Raw genomic sequence first — 24,989 nt, 5'->3', positions numbered from 1 at the left:
GGTTTGATCAGCACCCACTGAGATGAAAATGAAGAGTGCTTTGAAAGTATGAAGTACCAGCAGCTTTAAAAATTATCGTCTCCAGGGTGTTAGACCTGTATGTGTTCTACCGTAACACGCAGACTTCACTAGGAATCTGGGGATAAAATCCCCTCTGCCAATGATGGTTAGATTTTTCACAAATAAGAGACTGCACTGCTGAAATCAACAGTCTTTCATCACTGGGGAAAGGACATGACAAAGCTGCTGGCCAAGTGATTGTACTAAAGTAATCTTTTCTTGCTTTAAATTACAGATATTTTGTTGAGACATCCTTTCCTTTCCTTGAATTTTGGTTTGAGGAATCCATCTCTTTGTTGGCACACCCATACTAGCATATGAATGGACAGAAATCAAGCTTGAAAATGCTTTTCCTTTTAAGTTTATGCCCTCCATTAAATCACTGCATATGTGATCACTCAAGAAGGATTGTTCATCTGTAACTAGATATGAACCTACTATTAAAGGCTTCCAAAGCCTTGTGGCAAAGACAGAAAATAGTAAAGATACTGTTTTAAATGAAAAAGTCTTTGAACTAGAAAAATAGTTCATAAGCTACAAAGTGCAGGGAAAGGGCAAGTTAGACTGCTTCATTATGCCGTCTAATACTTAATTTTCATAATTTAATTTTTTTAATGTATTTGCATTCTTGACAATGCTAGTTCAGACTGCAAATTTTTCAAAAGGAAGCAACCATTTAGATTTAAAAATGGGATAACTCTTGTTCAGCTCTTCTGAGCTTGACAGCCCAGATTTTTGGGATATGAATACTTAAATCTGATTTTTACAGACTGATGCCTCAGTAAATGGAAAGATGCCTCTTCAGCATCTTAAACACCCCTTCTCAGGTTCCTGCAGCCAGAAGCAGCAGATGAGTGCTGTGGGACACATTTGGAGATCTGACAGGTGGAGATAAATGCACAGGGATGGAGAAGACTCAACAGAGCCATTCCTAAATGAGCAGCTGATGAAGGCATACATTTGGAATATCTAGGCCACAAAAAGCATAGAGGGAACACTGACCAAATGTTAGGGAAAGGTCTTAAACAGGCTCTCTCTGTATCACATTCAATTGCACTGCTTAAAAAAGGCCATTCTCAAGGAAGAGGTTGTTAATGGAATAACCCTGACAGTTTTTCCTCACCCAAATTATGCTTTCTAAAAGATTCCTATTGTATTTGAAGGGAGTAATTTCTTCAATTAAAGTCTCATTTTCTCTGTAATCTATGCAGCAGACTTGCAAAATGTTAATTGCCACAAATTTTTAAAAAATTTGTGCATTACGCAATTAATGGTATAATGTATTTATAGCAATTATCTGTTTCCAATAAAAGTTAATAAAGTGCTATTGGCCTCAGGTGTGAAAATGTGGGATTTAATTTGTGCTAATCTGCCCCAGCCTGGGGAATACTGAATTCATTCTATGTGAGAATAATTTATTTGCAATATCCCTGACTGATATAAACAAAGCATTCTCAAGGGAAGATGCAATAAAGCTAAAAGAGAGGTGCAATCATTCCACTAGCCTGGCATTTCCCAACAGTAAAATGCAAACAGAACAGCCTTCCAAAGCTTCTCCCAAAAGAAGCTAAATTCATCTGCTTCAGACCCATAAGAAAACAATAATGCTTTGGAGGGCATCTGTGAAGAACTATTTATCATCCCTTTCCTTTCTTCTTTCATTGGATTGAAAAGGAGGTGACAAACATGTTTAAACACTGACCAAAGGATTTTACTTTCAAGTTTGTCTGAATAATTTTTTTCTTTCGTTTGAGGTAATGCTTCTTTTATTTTCTGAAGCTACCATTTGCCAGCCTTCTCCAAGGCTCCCTGTGCAGCTGGGTGGGGGGAAAGAGAGGCACAGAGAGAGGCAAGAACCCCTCTGGGTACAGCTGCTACTGCATCTGTGGCAGGGTGATGGAGGAGGCTGGAACAAGTGGCCAGGCATCCTGGTTCTGATTTTGACCCTACAGCTTCTTCATTGCCACTTCATGGCACTTCAGCTCTGGGTGCATCTGCCTCCTTCCTGTAAAGTGTGGTTTACCAAAACTCGGCCAAGCTTGCAAGGCGCAGAAAAGTGCAGAATATTGTTAGTGCCACTAGAGGGGATCACTTGAGCATGCTGGGGACCTGCTGCTCCCACAGAAGTGAGGCAAAGCCCTGTCACTTCCAGGTCAGGCACAGAGCTGCCAGGGCAAGGACTGGCATTAGGACAACCAGATTGCAGCCAGGGAGGCATTTTGGAGATGATCTATGCAGAATCTACTCCTTGAGTCTCCCCAGTTTGCAGTGGACCCAGCAAGGCTGGTGACACTTCCTCTGCCACATTGCTGCTCTGACAATTTCAAAATTGCCCCCCAGGCCTTTGCTTCCTCATGGGTAGCTCACATTATCTGATGGCAGGTTTGACCCACCACACTTATTTTTACACAAACCACCCCTCACACAAGTTTTCCTCTTAAGAGCCTGTCCTTGGACACTTAGTCATATTTTGAACCTAGCCTTCCACAATTATTCATCCCTACAGCTGCTGAAAACACAGCACTGGAGAAGATGAGAAACCTGTGGCATGGCATTTCCAAACCTCCAATGAAGAAGGAAATGGTATTTTTCATTTTTATGTTACGCTTGGTTACCTTTTCTGTTATCTTGTCAGCGAGCAAGGAAAAATGCTCGCAGAGTCTGAGCATGAGCCATAAACATCTTTTGTGGTTATCAAATGCCTCTGTGTTTGCTTTGCTATTTAATTACAGGACTCACGTAGGGCATTTATTGTTTACATCTGTTGCTGCTGTGAACAATGTCTACTCTGCTGATCACCACAAAGGCAGTTTGTTATGTGTATGCCTGTCAGTGACATGTTTTATCACCTAGCTGAGTAGACCCCCCTGCTGCAGGGGGATCCGGTGCTGCAGCTTGGCCTGTCCCTGAAATAGTCAGATACCACAAGGGCAGTTTCCCACCAGGTTGCCACTGTGCAATGGATACTAGCTCAGTGCTGAAACCAGTTTTTTGAGGTTTCTGAGAATATTTTTCTTATTATAAAATATTTTCTACTTCTTCTTCTTCTATATTATATAATATTATTACATATTCTTATTACAAAATATGCTTTCATAAAACATTTAAAAGCTCATGTTTTATACCATGATGATCTCAAGCACATTAGAGGGCAAATTAACTAAATCTCTAAGTAACAAGAAAAATGCATTGGCAGCATCATTAGCCAACCTTGTCTGGCTTTCCTATTCCTCAAACCTGTAGTTTTAGTAAATGCAGTAGATTTTGTTTTCAAGCACCTTATATCACGGTACTTATAATTTTTTCAGTTTTGGCTTCTCCTATTTAGCTTTAGCCACATTGGAATGATAATCTGCATCTTGTTATAAACGGTCATTTTTGGTCATCTAAAACCCAACAACTACACTAATATATTAATAAAAGCTGCCACATTGTGCCCATTCACTATAATGCATCTTCAATGCTCTGCTAGACAAAAGACAAAAAAATTTGTCTTTTTCCTTCCACACTGGGAATGGAAGCAGTTATTTTTACTATTAATCTGCTTTTTTTCAGGTGGTACAATACTAAGTACAGAATTAGCAAATTGCTCATTCTGTTCTGCAGGTTTAATAAGACAAGCTGTGGCTGCAATTAAAATAATCCATTTGCTCACCCTTCCTTCTATTAGCATGTAAAGTTCAAACCTTCTAAAAGCAGCAGACTGAAATCTCTGGAAACCAGAGTTAAGGGGATAATCTTGTCCCCTACACAATGTCCCTCTTGCTCTCTCCTTGTATCCCAAGAAACAATATGTGTACTTTGCAAGAAGATCATTAAAGGGATAGCAATCACAATGTAAATTCACATTAGGGCAAGACATGTGCATTTATTAAAGTACATCTAGTGGGGATCAACAAAAAATTTTCCTCTGGGAGAATTGGCCCCATGGAAGGAGTTTTACTGTCGGGCAGGTACTTTGAATTCCACCTTCCATCGTGTTAAAAATAAACAATAAATCCCAAACCAAACATCTCAGTCTGTGTGACAGCAGAAGCTGAATACCCTGAGCAGAGTGTAGGTGGTCCCTACGAGATGGAAATCTGACTGATGGGCACTTATTTAAATGGGCAGGCTGCTGATGAAGGTGATGAAGATGCTGGATGTGAGATAACTCAGGCCAGCTTTGTTACAGTCAGCACTGACTCCAAAAATCAATACACAATGCTTTCTTCTGCTTTAATAAAACATGTAGAAGTATGTAAAGCTTGGAGACAAGATTATATTTTCAAAGCCATAAACCATGCTGTCTGCTCACAAATGACTTTGGAGAAACTTGTAAAGTGTCCTTTGATCATCTGTAGGCTCAAATAAAAACAAAAAGGTTTCAAATGGAACTGTTGCCACTTGCATGTCTATCTATACAACTGCATCTTAATTTCTCTAGGAAACTCACAAAACATGAATTATGCATGTCTTAAAATGTTACAAAGGCATAATATAAGCTTAGCTGCCTGTCTGAATTACTCTTTTCAGACGTCTATTAGTATATACAGAATGAAAAAAAGGTTTTAGGTTTGACAGTGTCATACTATCACCATAGACATCAAAGGATTTTTTCTCATGCAAGAGTTGACAAGATGTGTCTCTTTTAATGAATAAGAATTGGGTAAAGCATGAGATCATAAGTGTTTCGCTAATATACAATAAAATTCTTCCAACCATGAGCAAAGTACTGGTTTAATTATTTTTGAAACTTTAAAAATGAACAAACCTATGTGGAAACTTCAGAACATAAATTGAAGAAGCATGATGGCACAGTATGCCATTTTGTCATCAAAAGGAAGTCTTAATATGTGGCTTGAAGAACCCTTGAGAGCAGGCACTAAAACCTGAGGGGAAATTCAATCACGTCGCCTCTTTTAATGCCTGTCATTCCCCAATTCAAGAGAGGAGGAAATAATTCTCTGTATGTGCACACAGACCTCCTACAGACCCTCAATGTACAAGCCACTGTGATTAATCAAAAGTTCAAAATTAAGCTAAAAAGCTCCTTTTCTTCAATTATGGTTAAACATCAAAGCAAGCAGTCTAGATGTTTTTAACAGAATGTCCAGGTCTCAAGAGTTGCCAATCAATATACTGAGAGCGTCCAATTTTGTTTTGGAGGTTTTAAGGAAGGAAGGGACAGAGAAAGATATAAAACAAATGATCCTGTCGAGCAGGTTGATAGTAAACAGTAACAAAGTGGTGTTTCATACACTACTATGACAATCAAGTTATTGAAAGTGAAAAATAGTAACAGAAAGAGAAGATGGAAGTTTTTTTTTTTTTTAACACAAGTAAATTACTGCATCTTGTGAGGTCTGCTCTCTTCCTGTTCACTTCTGAAAGGATGGGCTGAATGCTCCCTGGGCCCACGTGGCCCTTGCCTGCCAAGTTTTCCAAAGTGACTGCAAAGAAATGGGTACCCTTAGCATGCCAGGAAGATGCAGGCAGAATACTAACATGATCACCAAAGCCTCTTTCCAGGTAAGGATGAGAAATGGTGGTGTTTAGTTTGGGAAAGCCATGGGCTGCACTGGCAGCTGTCACCCACCAACCAGATGGGTAAACTTTGGGTACCACCATGTAACGTATCAGCCCCCACAAACCCTCGAGTGCTTCACAAGCCCACACAACAACACAGTTTGCTTCACTCACAGATCCCTTCAGATGTTTATCAGCTGAGTAATTCACATCACCACCATATGTCATTTGAAGTGGATAAGAGCACAGACATCTCCTTATGACTTTAAGAAAAGATTTAGATAAGCAAAACATAATTAGAGAAGTGTTAGAAATGAGAGACTCCAGAGCTTAGCATTCCCTCCCCTTTACAGAAACAGTTACAAAATCAGGAGTGATTTCTGCAGGCAGAGATCCTGGGTTCAGGATCATGCAGCACAGTGCCACAACCCTGGTAGCAAAATGGCAAATGTTTCATGTTTGCCCCACGGAGTCAAGAACTGCCCATGTCTACAAGGACACAGTGCCAGTGTTACTGAACCTGACAGAACTGATAGGTGAAGCTGCAGGACTATCAGCAACAGAAAACACAAGTAGCAAACTAGTCATATCAGAGAAAAAAACTCCCTGATCTCCTATGAACCTCCACAACAATGCCTAACACTGCAAAGTAAATTTCTTTATTTTCCTTTTAGGGTGACCTGGGTGGGTGCCAGAAATGGAACCATTCTTTATCTGAATCCCCTAGGATTGCTAATAATATCTCCACTCAAGCTGTGGGAAATTATGCAGACAAATACTTCTACTGAGATAGAAGGGCTGTAAGTAATAGGCAGCTGTAAATACACTTCTTTAAAACAACCACATATTATGAATTAGTCTTCATAAAGTTGCTTTTTAAGCTCTTGATTTTAGCAACCCTGTTCAATGAATTATCTTGTTATTGCTCCTTCTGTGTTCCTGGATCCTTAAGTAGGAGAAGCACGTCAGAAACTCCACGTAAGAACAAGCCTCTAGGTCATCTGGCTATGACAGTGTGCATATTGGACCTCCTTTCTCTCAGTACCAGGGCTCTGGTACTGCTGCCAGCTAACTTGCCTGAAAGAACTCAACAAAGGTTATTCCTCATTGTGACCCAAAAATTCACCTTCCCTCTGAAGTAGAAAATGGACTTTGGCACCACTTCAATAAACAATTCCAATTAGAAGTCAGGCATGATCATTCCTACAGGCTCTAGCATAGCATGTGAGTCTGGTGACTTCAGAACCATTGTAAGGCACGTGCTGACACAGGGCAGCAGTCTCACTTTTCATTCCCAACCAACAGTTCCATAACTAACATCTCCCAGGGAGAAGATCAAACATCCAGTCAGAGGATCCCAACAAAGATAAGGATGACAGCTGGCCACAAAACCATGAGCTTGCCATGCTTAGAAAATGCCAGAGATACTGTTCAGCCTCATGGTAAACTGGATAAAAATTGGATGTCTAGGGACCACTAAGAAAGACCTGTTATTTATTGCTCTTCTGTGGGTCAGGAGATTGGCTGAAGCTTCCAGAATTCTTACTGAGGAGCTTTTTGGTGGAATTTTTATTTCACTGGTTTTCAGGTTTATTTTTTTTTTTTTGTTTTGTGGCGTATTTTTGTGTTTTATTTCTTGTTTGTTGGGTATTTTTTTGGTTGCTTGGTGGGTTTTTTTGGGGTTTTTTTGTTTTAGCAGGCTAGACTGCACAGCACTGTCATGATTGTGTCCACTCCTGAATATTTTATCACTTTAGTGCTCACATGAAATGAAAGGGATGCACAGAATTATCACTGCAGTACTCTCTCTGCATTATTTACAACCTTGGAAGCTGCAGCATCTCAGCATAATATTGCTAACATAAAAAGGCAGAATTTCCCCTCAAGCCAGAATTTTAGTCTCATAGTCTGCAGTGCAACATGACTGAAAAACGTCTATGAACTTCCTTACATCTCCCATCCTCTATCCACCACTTTCTAAATGCTGGCATTCTGATGTACAAAGCATCCAAAGAGATAAATCTCTAGGCTTGGGAGGGTATGGAATGGGAATTAGTAAATCCCTGTGCCTCTAGGGAAGAATATATGGCCTTGTTTCACCATTCTTCCCAGTTATTCCCACCCCACCCTTTTTCTTGCCTTGTTAAAGTCCTCTGAAGTTGCCCTCATTTCCTTCCATGTCTTGTTCAAAAGCTGAATGCAGATACAGAAGAACTCCTCAAACGATCTGTCATGGGTGAAGAACATGGGATGGAAATCGTTGCAGGTCTCGCTGGCTAAAAACAGAAAAACAAGGGGGGGTGGAATAAAACATGTACAGGCAGGAGCTTCAAAAAATAAATGTAAAATACAATCAGCCACGAAATTTAGAAAGTAGTGTATGTGAGTGGAATCCCAATTCTTGGAGCAAAGGATGTCAAAACACTATTGTGAAAAGCCAGCCTTGGTCTACAGTCTTAAAGACAATGAAATACCATTTAGACTCTTGTCTTTAGGAGACCAACAGCAAGAAGAGGAAACAGCTACCTGTTTTCTTGAATATTCTCTCAATTACTTTTGTTTGTGCCAAGTTTTGTTGCTCAGTCTGGGACAGAGAGACAAAGGGAAAAAGCACAGTTCTCCCCATGAAAACAAGAGCCTTTCCCACTGCTTTAACAGCATGGTCCATCTTGCCTGCTGAGAACCAAACACCAAGGCCCATCACTCACAAAACAGGATTAGATCAATGTACACACTGAAATGTGAATCTCTGCTGACATGCCAGATGATCTACCATATCATACAGAGGTAACAAGAAAAATGTTGACAGATACAGAGATGAGAATATAACTGATTAAATTTTTTCTTTGAAAATAAGCAGAATCAAAAGCAGTGGATCTTCTATAATCTATCCCTTACTTGAGACAAACATAATAAAAACCAAACCAAGAAACCCAAAAAACAATACCCAAACTTCCTTATTTTTAATCAAATAAGGAACTAAAATGATCAAGGAACACTGTGGTGATGATCCTGAAATGGAAAAGCAGTAGTGTACTGTGATTCTCCTTGAAGAGAGAATTAATTTTTAACAACTAAGGACTGAAGCAGTGCTGACCTCTGGGCACATCTGAGCAACCTGAGTAGAGAAAGGCCTTTAGCCAAGAACTGAAAAGAATCTTCAAACTCTGCCATGACTTGCAGGGCCACATTGATAGGTTGCATATCTATGTTCTTAAAAAGGCAAAGATAGAAAGTCAACCTGAATAAGCTTTCGTAATATACCTAGTCCCCAAATCTCTCAACTTCAGCTTTCACCCCTTCATGCATGATCCTCAGAACTTTTCTGGCAGTCACTCATATGCTTAAACAGAAGCATCTTTCCTTACTTCAGGATCAAACAGCCACTACTTAGGCAAACTTCCTTCTGTACAAGAACAACGGAATTATCAAGCACTGGGAAAAATTACATTTTCTTGAGGCTGAATCACTGTCTGAAATCCACTTCCTCTCACTGGAACTGGACAAATTAGAATTAAGACTCTCTGCAGGGGGATGTGAAGGGCTCAGGCAGGCTGACTCTGCACCAGATGCAGACACTTGGTCTTCGTACCTCTTCTAGGCACAAAACTCTCAGTGTATTTAGTTACTTCTGCTGCACCATCAGCTCTGCTGTAGGAACATGAATTGTGTTTAGAACCACCTGAACCCACAAAAAAAAACAAAAAACCAAAAAGGCTTCTGATCTTTCCCAGCATGCAGTATTTCAATTAGAAAGCCAAACTCTGGAGCTTGTTTGTAAATTAGAAGCTTAATTTTAACATCAGATTTACTAAGATCTAATCAGTTCTTCAGCTACATGGAAGGGATGGGAGTTAAATTTGGATCACAGGTTTAATTCTAATCAAGTAAATTCCATTCACTTCAAAGGACTTGCAGTCAAGGGGGAATTAGTCAAAACAGGGACCTATATTTATGATGAACAACTCATTCCCTTCAGAAGAACGAAATGCCTCAGGCGTGCTTTTCAGAGCACCTTCAGCTTCCACTCATTCCACTGGAGCTGCAAGGGCTCAGCATTTCCAAAAATCAGATCCTCAGCCTATAATAATGTCAGGGACACAACAGAACAGATTCTCAGAGGGCACTTGTCTTTAAGTCATGAAATAATATAATGATGAGTAGAAATAAAATAACACCAAGCAGAAGAATGCAGCCAGTACCTTCACTGTATAAATCACAGCACGAAACAAGGCAATAACCCTCGACACGCACTGGCCTTTCTGATCCTCCTCAAAGCCTGAGCTTCTCACTGCTCCTGCTCATAAAAATCAATAAATCAAAATTAATGGAAAGGCTAGGGATTCTCAGAAAATTGATCATTGGTTCTAACTCATGCTCCCTATGATAATCAGCCTCTAACAGTATCTAGCATGCTGACTGTTCTGCATGCAGAATTAGAGATGTCACCTCTCCCTACCTTATTTTATAAGTAGGCAACGGATGGTGTTTTAAGCCTTTCAGTTTCAAAATGAAAGAGTAAAAATCACTGTTACTGATATAGACAGAGAAAGTTAGGCCTGTTAGAAGGCAGGATGAATATCTTAAAGCAGAAGACAAATTCTAGGAATAATTCAAAACCAAATGATAAACAGCTTCTTCAAAACTCCCACCATCATCCAGATAGCAGAGAAAAGAAAGAAATCCAGTCTGCTTCAGCAGTAGCCTTTTGTATGCCTTGAAAATTCTATCCACACTAGTATGAAATTATATGGAAAATCAATGGAAAAATGTTCAGGTTGCAGCTCTAGTTAAATCTGTCCTGCTCAGAGTGTTTAAATATATACCCTTGTCCCAATACTTTCCTTCTCCTTTTGACAGGTGAGTTGAGGATGAAGGAAAAGGTGATATTGTTGCTGTTGTTGCTATTGTGTTGAGACCAAAATAAAACTAAGCTATAATCTGCTATCTTTGCCCACTCTCCAGCCCAAATCAGTATTTCCAATATCAGAGCACTGTCTCTCTCTACAGAGTGAGAAAATTTAGAGGCTGCCTAGTTTTACTCATTAAAAACTTCTTTAATTTTTTTTTTCATTAGCTTGCAATTTGACTAGCTCTAAACTGAAACAGAGGTCTAGTCTTGGAAAAATTTGGAGACCTTCTGCATAAGAGCTGTCTGCAAAATTCTGGCCCTTAAGCCCAGTAATTTCCAACCATCCTTTTCACAAGCAGGGACCAACCACATTTACAGCCACATAAAAACATCCACATAGCTGCAATGTGGGGACACAAATCATCATGATTATTCACCATCAAGTTTTAATTACTCCTCTGAGAGATCACCTTCAAAATGCAAGCCACAGATGTCTAGCTGACATAAATCAGGTGAAGATCTTGTTGATTTTCCATTCTTGGCACACTTGTGGAGTTGTAGATCAATATGCCACCTCTCAGGATACAAGTAGTCCCTCAAGTTTCTAGCTGATCTATAGCTGGAACTTTGAGAAAGAAGCTTAGTTCATTTCTCATCATAAATTCCGCAGGCAAAAAAAAGAGCTAATTTGTACCTGGGAGTTCTTGTGGTTCCCACAGTGTGTATTTTTAGTGTATACCAAACACAATTTTGTCTGTCAGTTGCTTTCTAAGTTACAATAAAGGCATTCAAGCATCCCAGACTGTTTGAGGAGTAAACAGATTTGACATGTTACGTTGTTCCTCCGTGGACTAGCAGAAAACAACAGGGGGGAAAAAAAGTGAGAAAGAAGAAAAGAGTTGAACCTTCATTTTGTACCCCACCTCTAAACACCTTTTCTTATCCCAAGAGACAGAATATCATCAGGGTTGAATTTCTTTTAGCTGTGTCAAGAACAGCTAGGTATTTGCATATTTGCACAAGCCTGTCTTGAAAGGACACAGACTGTGTGATGGTGTTTCAATAAGTGTTTTGCTTGAAGTACAGCAGAGACTTAAACTTCAAAGTCCCTCTGGGGAACTGAACATGGACAACAGGGATTTCTCCATTCAAGACAGACTCCAGGAAAGGACCAGTGCACCAGACCAGACAGCAGGCTGCTGTGTCACCTCATTGTCCAAGCCAGTATGAACAAAAGGCCACCAGTTCAACAGAAACTGGCTGATTGCTGTAAGGGCTCATTACATTTTCCCCCCACGTTAAAAAGTAGACTACACATTCTACCTTCTTCACCTGGTTTCCACTTGGAAGAGAAGGAAAATATGAATACAATTTCTTATCTTAGATTGTTTTGTGGAACAGTAGGGAGTAACACAGATAAGATCACCCTGCTCCAAAAGCTGGAACAGCAGGCACAGTGATATTCTTCTGTAGGCAAGGTACTGCCCTTGATCCTAAGAAAACTCTGCTTTCTTTCTGACTCTGCTAAACTGCTGTGTTGATACTACTCATCCCCCACCGTGTCTTTAAAATGGCATGTGGTCATTCTGACCTCCCTTGTGAAGTTCTTGAATTCAAGAGATGAAAAAGATTGTACTGGTATGAAAGCCATATCTATCATGAAGGGAATGTTTGAAATTAGGAACCACCCAATCCATTATTTACAAAATCCATTAATGACGTTATGGGGGATCAAGATGTGGTGAGTTAAACAGTCATTTTTCTGTAAATTTAAGGCTTGGAACCATGAAATTGCGAATGCATGTGAAAGACAATCACAAATGAGACACTTCATTCAAAGATGTCAGCTATGTACAATCATTCTACAAAATAGAACTTCAATAGACCTGATTGAGTAGATAATAAATAAAAGTGATAAGGTTGTTGTGTATTCTCAAATATTTCAAAAGCAGGGAGTCAGCTTAAATCAATCATATTATTCAGTCAGCCATCTAAACATGGTCACCTGGCAAAAATGCTGTCATGCAGAGAGGCAGGCAGACACCTGTGGTGAGGAGTAAGCCTCTGTGCTAGGGGTGCTATTAACAAATCCTGTGCACCCTGAAACTCATCAAGAAAAGCATCCTGAAGTTGCATAAGAACAGTTTTGGTGGAAGCTGTGATGCAGAACCCTGGGAAACTGGTTTGCAAAGTCCCAGGGAGAGAGGATTTCAAAAACATCTCCCCGTCTGAAAGGTACCTGGGAGCCATGTGATCCAATTTTCAAAGAGAGCTGTGCTTTCTCCTCCTGAGCTGCTGCTTAATTCAGTGTGAGTCATTTATCCCTTCAGTTGTTTTCCCGAATTTCACAGAATGGAGATGATAATATTTCATCAGAGAGGAGGCGGGTGGAAAGAACCACTGCACTTTCAGAAGTGCAGCAAGATCCACAAGTGAAGAGTGCCATAAGGATCTTGGAAATATCATCTCCACTTGGCATGGCCTCCTCTGGGATTATTATTTGCCAATAAAAGAGGGACCAAAGAGCAACTAATTCTCACTAGCTCTCAGGAGGAGAAGCATTGCAATTTCTGCTTCTCCCTGAAAATGCAGTACTGTAAAAATAAGTATTGCCATGACCATTTTTATATATGCAATCAAAAATTCTTTCAGTAATCCAAGAACATACAAGAAAAAGAGCACCTTATACTGCAGAAATAAGTGATTGCCAAGTTTTCTATACTGCTGATCCCTGTGGTCTGCCAGCAGTAATTTGAACCTTTGGCTACCTTTCTGGCACATGATAGAGAAACGGTGTAATTGAAAGCAAGGAAGGTCATGGCAGTGGCAGTGCAGTAATGAAGTAGTAATATTGCTGCCAATCATGTAATTTTCTTTCCTAGGGAACAGTTCTTTTTAGAAGACTCAACTGGTATTAGAACAAAAGCCACCAAAATTGCCTAGCAACACAGGGCTACAAGAGAGCTTCAACATTTTACCTTACCTGATCACATACTTAGTCAGAATAGAAACTGTAAGAGATTGCTAAGCAGGCAGCAACACCCATCAACTCAAAGTCCTAAGAACATAAAGCAATACCATGTCTCTGAACCTGTGAGATCTACAATGGTGCTAGAGAGGGGAAACTGGAAATAAAAGCACACATATAAGGCATCCTACTGTCTGCAAGTTTCTCAAGGCTGAGAATAAATTTTAATATATTTTAATGTGCAATGAAAAACAAGAATTCCAGGACTAGGATGTTCATGGCATATGCAGCCCCAAGCTCTTCAGTAACTTCCCCAGATTTGCTTTAAAGGTTACTGGAGCTTTGTCAGAAAAGCATATCCTCTCCCCAATATATCATTAAATAAAGGAGCCACTCTTTAAAAATCCATCTCTCCCAATGCCCCAAAAAAAAGAGGTGAAAGAAGAACCCTGACTGCTGCAGCACCACTCACTAAAGCCCTGCACTCATCACTACCAACAGACTCAGCAGCCCAGAGGTGACAATAAGTAGGCATCAGACTCACTCTGCCACATCTAGCAGTGATGGTGAACTGAAAGAAACCAGTGGAGCCAGTGGTGTCCACACAGGCAGGCTGACTTTGTAAATATAACTCCCTTTGCAGCTCTCAGTAAATACAGAGATTTCACTGCTTAGACCAGACCTGAAGGCTGTAGTTTGGAAATGCAAACAGAAAGCCAAAGTACAAAGAGAATTTTAAAAGAGGCTCTTATATGTAACTAGGAAATGAGAAAGATTACAAAGATCATCATGCTGATAAGAGTTCCCCATCTCGTTTCAAGAGCAGCCTATTTTTGTTTGTGACAAAACAGGTGCCAATTATAAATAAATCTGAACTGCCTCTGCAATCTGTCACAGCACACTGCTGGGCAACAGGAAAGTTCTCTGCTTCCCTCTTGATATCTCCACTACTTCCAGTACTAAAAAAAGGCAGTAATCAACAACAATAAGAAAATGTACTTTTACAATCTGACAGATAAATTGGAATATCGTTTTCAAAAGTGAGGGAGCACTTCATATGAATTAGTCATGCAATTCTAGGAGAGAACTCCTTGGAAGTGAAAACTGTATGAAAAAACAAGGGCTTAAATTCATCATACCGAAAAAGAATTCTTCTTTTGAGAAGAAAAGGACATAGGTCCTCAAGCACATATGTCTAATTATGCTCTGTCATATCTACAGTATCCTTATAGATATAGAATCATAGGGTTATCTACATTTGAAAACACTTTCAAGAATATCAGACTGTTAGTTGATTAATGTGAGAAATTTGCTTGGGGCCTATGAAGTCTTTATGGCTACTTCTACAAAACATATAGAATAAGAAGGAAGTAGACATATGAAAAACCTACAGAAGGTTGGTTAACAAAGAAACATATTATACAAAACTAAAATTAAAAAAAAATAAAAATATACAAATGTTAGCACTGCTTCTCTGTCAGGTTCCTGACATCTTGCAAAGCACAGAGGGTAATGATGGCTACAGGAAAGCTTAAAAAACCCAGTCAAACCACCATATAAAAAGCATTTCTCACAATTTCTAGGCCCACAGATTGTCTACTCAAAGTCCAGCAGACACAGGTAGTGGCACTGGCAGAAGGCCAGCTAAGCTCAGACCTATGATGGGAAGCACCTTCTCACATCTCTTCATGTTGATACCCCATTCCTTTACCTGTTGCATCCTTTCTCTCTTAAGCCCTCAAAGCAACTAGACTCAATCTCATCCCCAGACAAATCAGGAAGAATGCCAGTGGCAATGGGGGCAGGGGGGTAGATAAGCAGCATTTATAAAGAGCAGCGTAAAAGCAATCACTCTGTCCCACCCTTTTTAGCCCTATAGTACACATTGGTAAAGTTTATTGCTAAAAGCTACATTCTGGCATATTTTCTAATACCTGTTGCAGCACCTCAGACACAGAACTCTGAGGGCTGGGGTCAGAAGCTCCTGGGTGCAGAAGAAGCAGGCATTTGCTCTGCCCCTGCCTGTACATCTTCTTGATGTCACCTCCCACAAGCATTGCAATGAGAAATTGCCTTTTGTGGCAGAATTGCTGACTTTTCATGTCTTACTCTGACTGGTTTAGAGAGCACCAGCTTATTGCTTCTCCTCCTGAAGGGATTCTTGTTAAAAAGCCAATGCTAACTGCTAATTACTCATTTTCTTTATTAGGAAGTTGCACAGACGGTATTACAGGTTATAACTCATGCCTCTCCAAAGACCTTCTGTGAGATACTTCATCCAGAATATACTCTGGTTACCATTTGAAATACAGGCCATGCTGTTTTGATTCACAAGAGAGGAGGAACTGTCACTGAAAATTAATTCTGCTTTAAGTAGTCTGGCTAAGGCTCCATCTGTAAGAAAAACTTAAAGGAGCCTACGAAAACTGGCAGGAAAAACACCACACACAGCAACCTGGGAAGCCTATGGCTTTTTTAGGTTCCCCTTTGCTACCTAAGCAGCTCCCATTCCCTGTTCCTGGACATGGACCTCCTCATTAAAATCAGATCTTTAAAACTATACTACAAAAGAACTATGTAGTCCTTGTGTAAAACAACTAGAGTATAGAACATATTTTTGGGGGGGGCATTTGGTCTTCCACGTGAGCAAAAGCAGGACAGCTACAAGGAGAAAAACCAAAAGAAAAAATGGAGAAGCCAAACCAACAGTCAAGTCAGGAAGGAAAATAATCTTTTCCCTGGTACCAAGGTATTCCTCTGTTAGAAAATAAGGTTACAGCTGAATTACCCATGCAGACCTGGCACAAACACCTCTACTCACCATCAGAGGTGTCTGTATATGAAATGCCTGCTCTGCTGCATTTTTATGACAGGCTGTTAGGCTGCCTTCTGTGCCCCCATGGTGTGGTATGAGACAGCTGGCTGCCTGATACCTCTGCCTAATCACTCAGGCCAGCTTCCAAAATGTAAAACCTTTGTGGACAAAGGCCCAGTTACCTATAAAGTGAACTAAACTTACCCAGCTCCTCTGCCGCTGCAGAAAATGGACAGGACAAGAGCACTCCAACTTCAACCACTTGCTTTGAATCAATCCCAGATATACTCAAAATGCCAAACAAGGTAGCAGACAGGGGGCACAGGAGGAAATGGCATCAATATCAATGCAAAAAAGGATTGTGCTCAAGGTGAGGGAGTTCACTATATCACACATCTTAGAGCAATAGCACCTCATCTTTCATGTCAGTTCTGTTCTGAGCTATGCTGAAACCCCATTGCTTGCTCGAGAATCAGGAGATGCACACCTAGTATCTGCCCTTAACTTCACTGAAAATATGTGCAGTGCTACCATTACTACAGCCCCACAAAGGACAACCCAGCTTAGAAGTAATGCCTCTCCTCCCTCCACTTCTGCATCTCTGCAAACTGTACCTCCTTTAAAATATGCATTTTTATACATGCATGCGCTAAATTGCCAAATAACATTTTTCCCCCTGCCCCCTTTATGAAAATAAAACGTGAGAAAGAAGAAACTGGACACTGGATACAGCTCTGCACAGGCAAAATCCTGTGCAACAAGCCTCAGTCTGGGAACACTCCTTAGCATGTCTGCAGCCCACTCTATTCCATTCTTGGTCTGCCACGGGCAACCAGCAGCTCTAAGCTTGGCAGCAACAACATGGTGATCTGTGGGGAAATCTGTGGGGGAATCTTCCCACTCCCAGTCCTTCCTGGAACCCAGATGGACTTGCTGAGGCAAAGGTCCTTAACTCACGGTGAAAACTGCACCTTACTTATCTAACTGCAACCACCTACATTATTTTCTCCCCCTACAAATAGTCTTAATCTGTAAATTATGCTTTTAACTGTCTGGGCTAGAGTCCCAAAGTCAGACTGCTAAAACAAAAATAAAACTGCTGAAGCATACTCTTTTTAACACAGACCAAACTGAGTAATTGCTACTCACAAAATGGGAAAACAGTGATGTGGCAGGGTGCAAGCTGTTCAGGAAACACTGAACCTCAGTGCTCGGTAGTGTTTTTATCCAAGATCATCACCGCAACACACTAAGTGCCAAACATCTTCAAATGGCTTTGTGATCATTGATCAACCTCTAGAAACAGAGTTAACACTCACTCCCCAAATGTCAAACTTGACCTCTTGAAAGGCAAATGGCAAATCAAGTTAATTAGGTCACAGTCTTAACAAGAGAGGTTATTTAGATAATATATTTCAAAGTGGCACATTCAGCTCATAAGTTACTCCACTGGAGTTTTTCACTTCGTAGACCAATATGAACCAAGCTGTATCATCCCACAGCTGACAGAGCATAGTTTTGGATAGGTAGAATTACTGTCATCAAAAGTTATGTTTTAGAAATATTTAATTAGGCTGTAATATTACCCTACTTTATGTTATTGCACTTCTTTATAGGCTGAAACATTAAACCAGCATTTCATACCACTATTAAAAAACCCAGTGTGTTAAAACATTGCATTTTAATCTGGAAAAACATGTCACTTGCTTAAAGGTATTCATTCTACAGACTGAAAACATTTTAAAATTAATTCCTGCCCTATATCCTAGGGCATTTGCATTGTATACTAAGAGATATAATTCATTATTACCCCAAACTTTGTAGTTTCTAAAGAAGCTTAGAGGATCACCCAGTTTAGGTTAAGTGAAGTAGTGCAGGTGGTCTCCTCATGATGCTGGGAGATAAAAAGCCCTTGAGTATAAACCAAGTGAATACATGGCAGATTGGGAAAGAGGCCCAGACAACACATTGCTGAGGTCACATCTTTGTAAAATATCAGAATGGGGACAAAAAGGACAAAATTTAATCTACAGTATAATGTCTCAGGTATTAATAATAACACAAGCCCTAAGAGCTTGTTCTAATACTTGTGTAGTCTCTGGTTTTACTGTTGTCATTGTTATTTGACATATATTTTCTCTTTTATTTTGTAAATCCATTATTTGTTTTGTCCTTGTTGACTACAAAAATTGAATAAAGTAATTTTTACATAATGCCTTGAGGTTCTTGAATACATTTATATCTTTGCAATCACTTTATTCCACCCTGACCATGAGTAATTGCCTAATTTTTCCTTGAGGATCTTATTTGCTGAAGTATACTATCACTCACTCCAGAAATATGTCTGTATGTATGAGGATCACAGAACAGAGACATAGAAAGATGAAAACAATGATTTCTCAGAACAAATAAACAAACAAAAAGAAGCAAGCAAAACCCTTCAGCTGAAATTTCTCTGTTGGACTATGGCTTTATTTGAAAAAGGATCTAAGCTAACCTTCTTAGAAATTCTCTTCTATTACTCCCATTGCAGACACTCAGCAATTTCAGACAGAAAAATGAAAGCTATCTTGTATCATCATAAGACCACTCTTTGTTTCTGAATTTCAATTTAAAATTAGTTCTCAAAATTTAGGATTATTTCTTGGCCATTTTTTTACAAAGCATTATCCCACTCATGTCTCAAGAGATATTGCATATGAGGCAAGTGAACTACCCCCACTTTTATTAAAATAAACTCATTCATAACACAAGCTAAACAATACATATTCATCTGGAAAAAATACCACCATGCCCTAAGAAAGCATTTTCCGAATTTTCTTGACTGAATATGACCATCTCTGACATCATATACAAGTTATTAGCATCAATTCAAAAACTGTGAAGGAATACATCTGGAAAAGTGTTTCCCAGCCTACTGTGACAAGTTAAGAGAAATAACACTTCCAAACCAACTTTCAAAACGTAATTGAGATTTCAAATTGGATCTTGAAGAAATAGCTAAATTTCTCCATCGTCAGTAGGATGGGTTGGATATGTTGCTTTCAAAATTACTAAGGCAAAAGAAGCACTGGACTGGTACTTTTAGAAAAATAAGTGTCAACTCAACTCCTTCCCATTTAAACTTGTAAAAGTAATATAAATAATAAAGTTTTCCTATGTTAGATTAAAATTCAGCAGCCAGGAGTTTTTCCCAGCAAGGAATTACAGAGAGTATGAACTGAATTAAATTCTAAACCGCTGTGGTTTTGGTTTAGGGATTGTGTTTGGATTATTTTTAAACTGGAATCAAACCTGGTTCAATATCTGGAAATACCTCCTGAGCATGAACTGACACAAACTTAGTAACTTCATTGCTCTTGGCAGCTCAATGGAATGGCTCAATTGAAAGAGGAAGCACTCTATCTCCACGTTGTTGTGCCTGGAGAGCTATAACCTAGTCATTGCAAATATTTCTGCTCCTGCTGGAGAAAACTTGAAGTCAAACTGCTCCATGTATCTATATTTATCTGTCTGTCACAGAGTCAGAGCACATCTTCTCTCTTCTTCTCTTCTCTTCTCTTCTCTTCTCTTCTCTTCTCTTCTCTTCTCTTCTCTTCTCTTCTCTTCTCTTCTCTTCTCTTCTCTTCTCTTCTCTTCTCTTCTCTTCTCTTCTCTTCTCTTCTCTTCTCTTCTCTTCTCTTCTCTTCTCTTCTCTTCTCTTCTCTTCTCTTCTCTTCTCTTCCATAGCATTAGCACCAATCCCACTCCCATTTTAGAGTAGATGAGTTCCAGCTTATACTGGAACCATTTCAAAATAGGCTGATTTCTTTTTGTGCTACCTATTTATATTTCAGAGGTCAACACCTCCTCAAACAATGAGATGCAAGGGTTTCCACTTTTCCCTAGTAGATTTAACAGGAAGCTAAAACTTACAGTCTCCTTGTTTTTCTTCTCATTCCTAATGCCATGAGGGAAATTTCTTTGAAAGTAAAATCAGCACAGTTAAGGTTTTTAAGATGTGAGTCCAAGCTATCAGTGGGTTTTTTCAGCACAAATGTCATTCCAGCTGAGGCTGTGCTCCAGCTGATGCCCACACCAGCAGAGGAGGGGTTTCACTGGGGACATAAAGCCATCCAGGGGTGACACATTTCTGTGCCATAGCCCTGATGTGGTGCCTGTCCTGGTCTCCCCTGGGCCCAGAGAATGGCCAGCAGAGGACCTTGCTCCTGTCACACCGAGACTTCAGCCCCCCAGTTTGGTGTTCACACTTGCAAATGGCCACAGCTCCTTGACATCCTCATAAAGGCTTCAGCTCCCACAGAAACTTCAGTTTTCACAGCTACCCACATGAAGGTACCCCAATTATGTGCCAAACTTACTGCTATATCATTTGCAAGAGAGTCTGATTTATATAAAACATCCTCTTTCTTAAATCATGCCCTTTCCTTCACCATAAAACACCCTTTGTCTCATGAAATCCATTCTCTCTGACCTACAGGCCTTGCAAGCAAAGCAGATTTTTAATGACTTTGTCATGCAAGAGAAATAAAAAAGCAAACACAAGGCTTATACTTAACAAAGAGAGGAGGGAAAGGTGAAATTAGTTATTGTCATAGCTGATCTCAATAGCAAGCACAGCTTCAGATCAAAATTTGAAAGTAAGTAAAAACATATTGAGGTGAATAGAAACTGGAATAAATATTGCACAGGCTTACCAGGAAGGGATCAAGTCTGATTCATCTAATCTTTGACAATAACTCTTGTTTCTCATGGGTGAAATGTGACAGGCTTTATCAGCACAGCAGACAATTTAGCTCTCCTGCATCTGACTTTAGAAAAATATTTTGATATAACTCTGTGTGCCAGGCAGAAAATCAGTAATTCATATGGACAAAATAGGATTTGAGACAAGAATCATTGTGGTAGGTGAGGTGCAGACCACGTATGGAAATGACAAAAAGGAAAGGGGAGGTATCAAGTTAAGGGCAGTACTTCTAGAATTTCTCAAAAGTCAGTCTCAGGCTCTAGACTTCTTGTTAATGACTTTGGTACAAAAATCTAAGAGTAAGTCTAGAAAATTTGCTGGAGCCCAAAACTGGTGGTATTGCTCATGGTATCATAAGAAAAGGTCAGACTGTCATAAAGGAAAGACTTTGAGGCCCCAAGAAATCAGAATGGTATGGCACTGAAAAGTTTTTGGTTAATAAAAAGGATTTCTGCTCTAATCTGACATGCACCAATTTTCAAAAATTGTCAAAAAAAAAAAAAAAAAAAAGAGTAGAAAAAAAATAGAGTTTGTATACAGAGCTGTCATTATGACAAAAGCCCTAAGAAAAGCAACAGTAATCCTAAAACACTACCAGTGAGAAATTTCTAGCATGGGTAGTGAAGTACAAAAATAATGTGATACAGGGCACTTGTTATACACAAACTGGACTAACACCTGCAATTCTGGACAGCCATACACAAGATATAGGGACTTAAATGAGAACACAGAAGGAATGGCTCCTAAAATGGTCAGCAAGTGGAGAATGGTATTGAAACAGACTGAAATGTCTATGTTGGTTTAGTTTGGCACAGTGAAGGCTGAAATTAAATAATATAAATACATGGAAGAGAGGAGAGAAACAGAAAAAGAATATTTGTTAAATAAAGAACAAATCTGGCACAAAGATTTAAACTATTTCTGAATATATTTAGACAGGAAATGAAAAGATTTTGAACCCTCTCATGCATGAAGAGAACAGTGATTAATGTAAAGATGTAGTTCAATAAATCCATGAATGGGAATGTATGTTGTGTCTACCTGCAGTGATCCAGTTCTAACCCCTCATTTTCACTTCTGCAGTAGTGCTGTTTTCTGCATTTATCATTAAAGCCAGGCCAGCTACCCCTCAGTGTCTGAGTCTTATGGAACTGCTGCATTCATTTGCTCTACCCTAATTTGACTAATGCTGATTTACTGAATCTACAGAAAGAAAATGTACTGACCATAAAAGGCATACACAAAAAAATCTCTTTCAAGAAAAAGAAGTTACTCATCCTGCACAATGCCAGAAATCATTTTTATCAAACTTTGTAATACTTTACTGGAAACTAAACTGCACTAGTGAGGGTGTTACATCATCAGTCACAGTAAGAATTAGGGAACTCAGGGACAATTCAGAACATTTCAACAATCATTATGACATTGCCATCTTAAGGAACAATTATTGTGTGCACTATTAAATGTACAAAAATGGAAAATAAACTAAGTAATCTGCCCTGCACTCATACACTGTTTCTGACAGTTTCATAACTATTACAAATATTCTATTGTTACTTTTTCTCCTTTCTCAGTTTCAAGTACTTTTCTCACATCATCATCTTTCAAAGTGTCAGTATGTTAAGATTTTCTAACTTTGTGCTTTCAGTTGAAGTGGCTGGAATTTCAAGTAAACATTACAATAACCTCTAACCTTTGGCAACAAAGCTCACACCTCCTCTGCAGTGTAGAAGTGGACCAAAAATAGCATTGTCTACAGTAGGTTTTGCTTATCAGATGTGGACCAGAATATATCAACTGGGACTGAAATTATTTGAGTTTTTCTCACTAAGATAAGAATCATGCACCACAATGCCATTCCCTGGAGTATAGAATAGGGCTAATGTTTCCTTTCTTCCTCTGAGAGTGATTGTTCAGATGGTCTAATACGTATCACTTCTCATGGTATCTCTACCAGTATCTCAGAAAAAACTTTGTCCTGGGCACTCATCATTCAATCAGGTCTTGGCTTTATGATAGATGGAACACTCAGCTATTCTAACAGATCAGCTCTCCAACACTCCAGAAAGATGGTGTAAAAGTCAGCTCCACCCTAGACTTCCACTGATAATAAAAGAACAGGAAGACAGAAATGAGCCACAATAGTTCTTATTATTAAATAGATTTCTTACTATTGCTGAATAGTTGTCTGATATTTTTCTGTTAAAGAGATTATCTCTCTGATAAATTATCACAGAGTGTCTTAATAGTCACCCCTCATTTAAACACCAGTATCTGAAAGTCGATGCATTATTTTTTAGTAAATCTCTAAATTACATAAATGCAGGGAAATGTTAACCCCAGCCATGCACCCCACAATGATGGTGCTGCCACATCTAGTGCTGAATCTGCTACAAAAAAGATTCTTTAGTTGTGCTCTGAATATATTGTTCATTGCCTACAAACCTGAACAACACTGAACGCCGAACAACATTGCTACTGAGGGTCATTATAGGTCTCCAGTTGCCCTAAAACTCTTTCCAAACTAAGCTAGGAGTTACACGAATTTCACTATTTGTAAAAAAAAAGACAGAAATAGGAAAACTGCTTTTTAACAGAGCGTAAAAAAACACCTGCTTAATATGAACATGTCCAGAGAAGCCATGAGATAAACTCTGTTCTAATGACAGAACTAAGCAGAGTAGTCCAATGCATGCTTATGTAATAAATCTCCTTATTTCATTGTATATCTCAATGAGAAGTATTTTAGCTATGATAGGTATATGGTAGAAATAAAAAAGGACTATTTATATCACAAGAGAAGTTTATTTTTTTGGAGCATCTTCTGAGACATTTTTTCTATTATAAATGGTTCTGGTTCCCATTTTGCATGACTCATGGGGAGAAGTTGCCTGCAATTTGATGAACTTTGCTAATAATAATGAGTTGGGCTTCATCAAAATAATCCGAGCATATAATTGTTTGGTTTGGAAGGGAATTTGAAAATTATCTAGTTCCAATCCCCTGACAAAGGCAGGGATATATTTCACTAGACCAGGCTGCTTTGAGCCCCATCAAACTGGGCCTTGAACACTTTCAGGGATGAGGCATCCACAGATTCTCTGGGCAACTTGTGCCAGTGCCTCATCACCCTCACGGTAAATGAGTATCTAATTTAACCTACTGTCTTTCAGTTTGAATCTGTTCCCCCTTGTAAATAGTTCCTTTCCATCTTTCTTGTAGGTTCCCTTCAGGTGTGGGAAGGCTGCAATTAGGTCACCCTGAAGCCTTCTCTTTTCCAGGCTGAACAATCCCAACTCTCTTAGTCTTTCCTCACAGAAGAGGTGTTCCAACTGTCCTGGTGGTCTCCTCTGGACTTGCTCCAGTAGGTCCATGTCCTTCCTGTGCTGGTCCCCCAGAGCTGATGCAGCACTGCAGGTGGGTGTGTCTATGTCTGTGTGCCCTTCTCTCTCATTATTGATCTCTCCAAGTATTGATCTCCCAGCCTGCAGTAACAGAGCTGCCAGATGTCTGATATGCAGAGCAAGAGCAGTGGGGCAATTGTCCTAGACCAACTGGTGTTTGTCAAAGATAAGCAACCAACTTCCAGGGTTAAGGAAGAGCTTCCACACTTGGGAGCATTTCCTTTCTGTTTCTGATACAATCAGAGAAATGCAGCAAGCTTTTTGCTAAAAGCTTGTTGTATTATTTTGTAAAATCTTTCCCCCCATTGTATCCAATAGCCTAAAAAAAAATTACTTCTCTTAACAAACTTTGTCTCTTTCAGAATAACATAAGAATGGCATTATACATGTGCATAATACTATAAAAGTAAATGGCTGTCACAATCTTGGAATGAGCCCTTCCTGGACTTGACTGAGAAGAGCTAGAATTCCTTCAGAGAGAGATGGAGACATAGTTGTGGATGATCTTTCTTCCATTTTTCCTAATTTCAAATAAAAGCACATCACCAAATATTGTTCCAAAGATAAATATTTACTTTAGTAATCCTATCAGGATGTCTAGAAATGAACACTAAGCTCTCAAAGGACTTAAAAAG

The 24,989-nt window shown here is 39.4% G+C and overlaps 1 protein-coding gene across 8 annotated transcripts in view; it reads right to left on the bottom strand.

The window, feature by feature from the left end:
* Positions 1-24,989, bottom strand: part of ELMO1 (engulfment and cell motility 1) — a 302,865-nt gene that overhangs the window by 96,192 nt on the left and 181,684 nt on the right. For all 8 annotated transcript variants that reach the window (XM_086847363.1, XM_086847353.1, XM_086847346.1 and 5 more), the window contains one exon: positions 7,708-7,844. In XM_086847363.1, the coding sequence (XP_086703489.1) occupies positions 7,708-7,844 (137 nt within the window). The remainder of the gene's footprint in view (positions 1-7,707; positions 7,845-24,989) is intronic.

This window comes from Cyanistes caeruleus, chromosome 1 (assembly GCF_971803275.1).
Source record: "Cyanistes caeruleus chromosome 1, bCyaCae1.hap1.1, whole genome shotgun sequence".
Taxonomy (NCBI): Eukaryota; Metazoa; Chordata; class Aves; order Passeriformes; family Paridae; genus Cyanistes; species Cyanistes caeruleus.
Note: the sequence above shows the minus strand (reverse complement) of the source record. Positions and strands in the feature narration are given on the sequence as shown.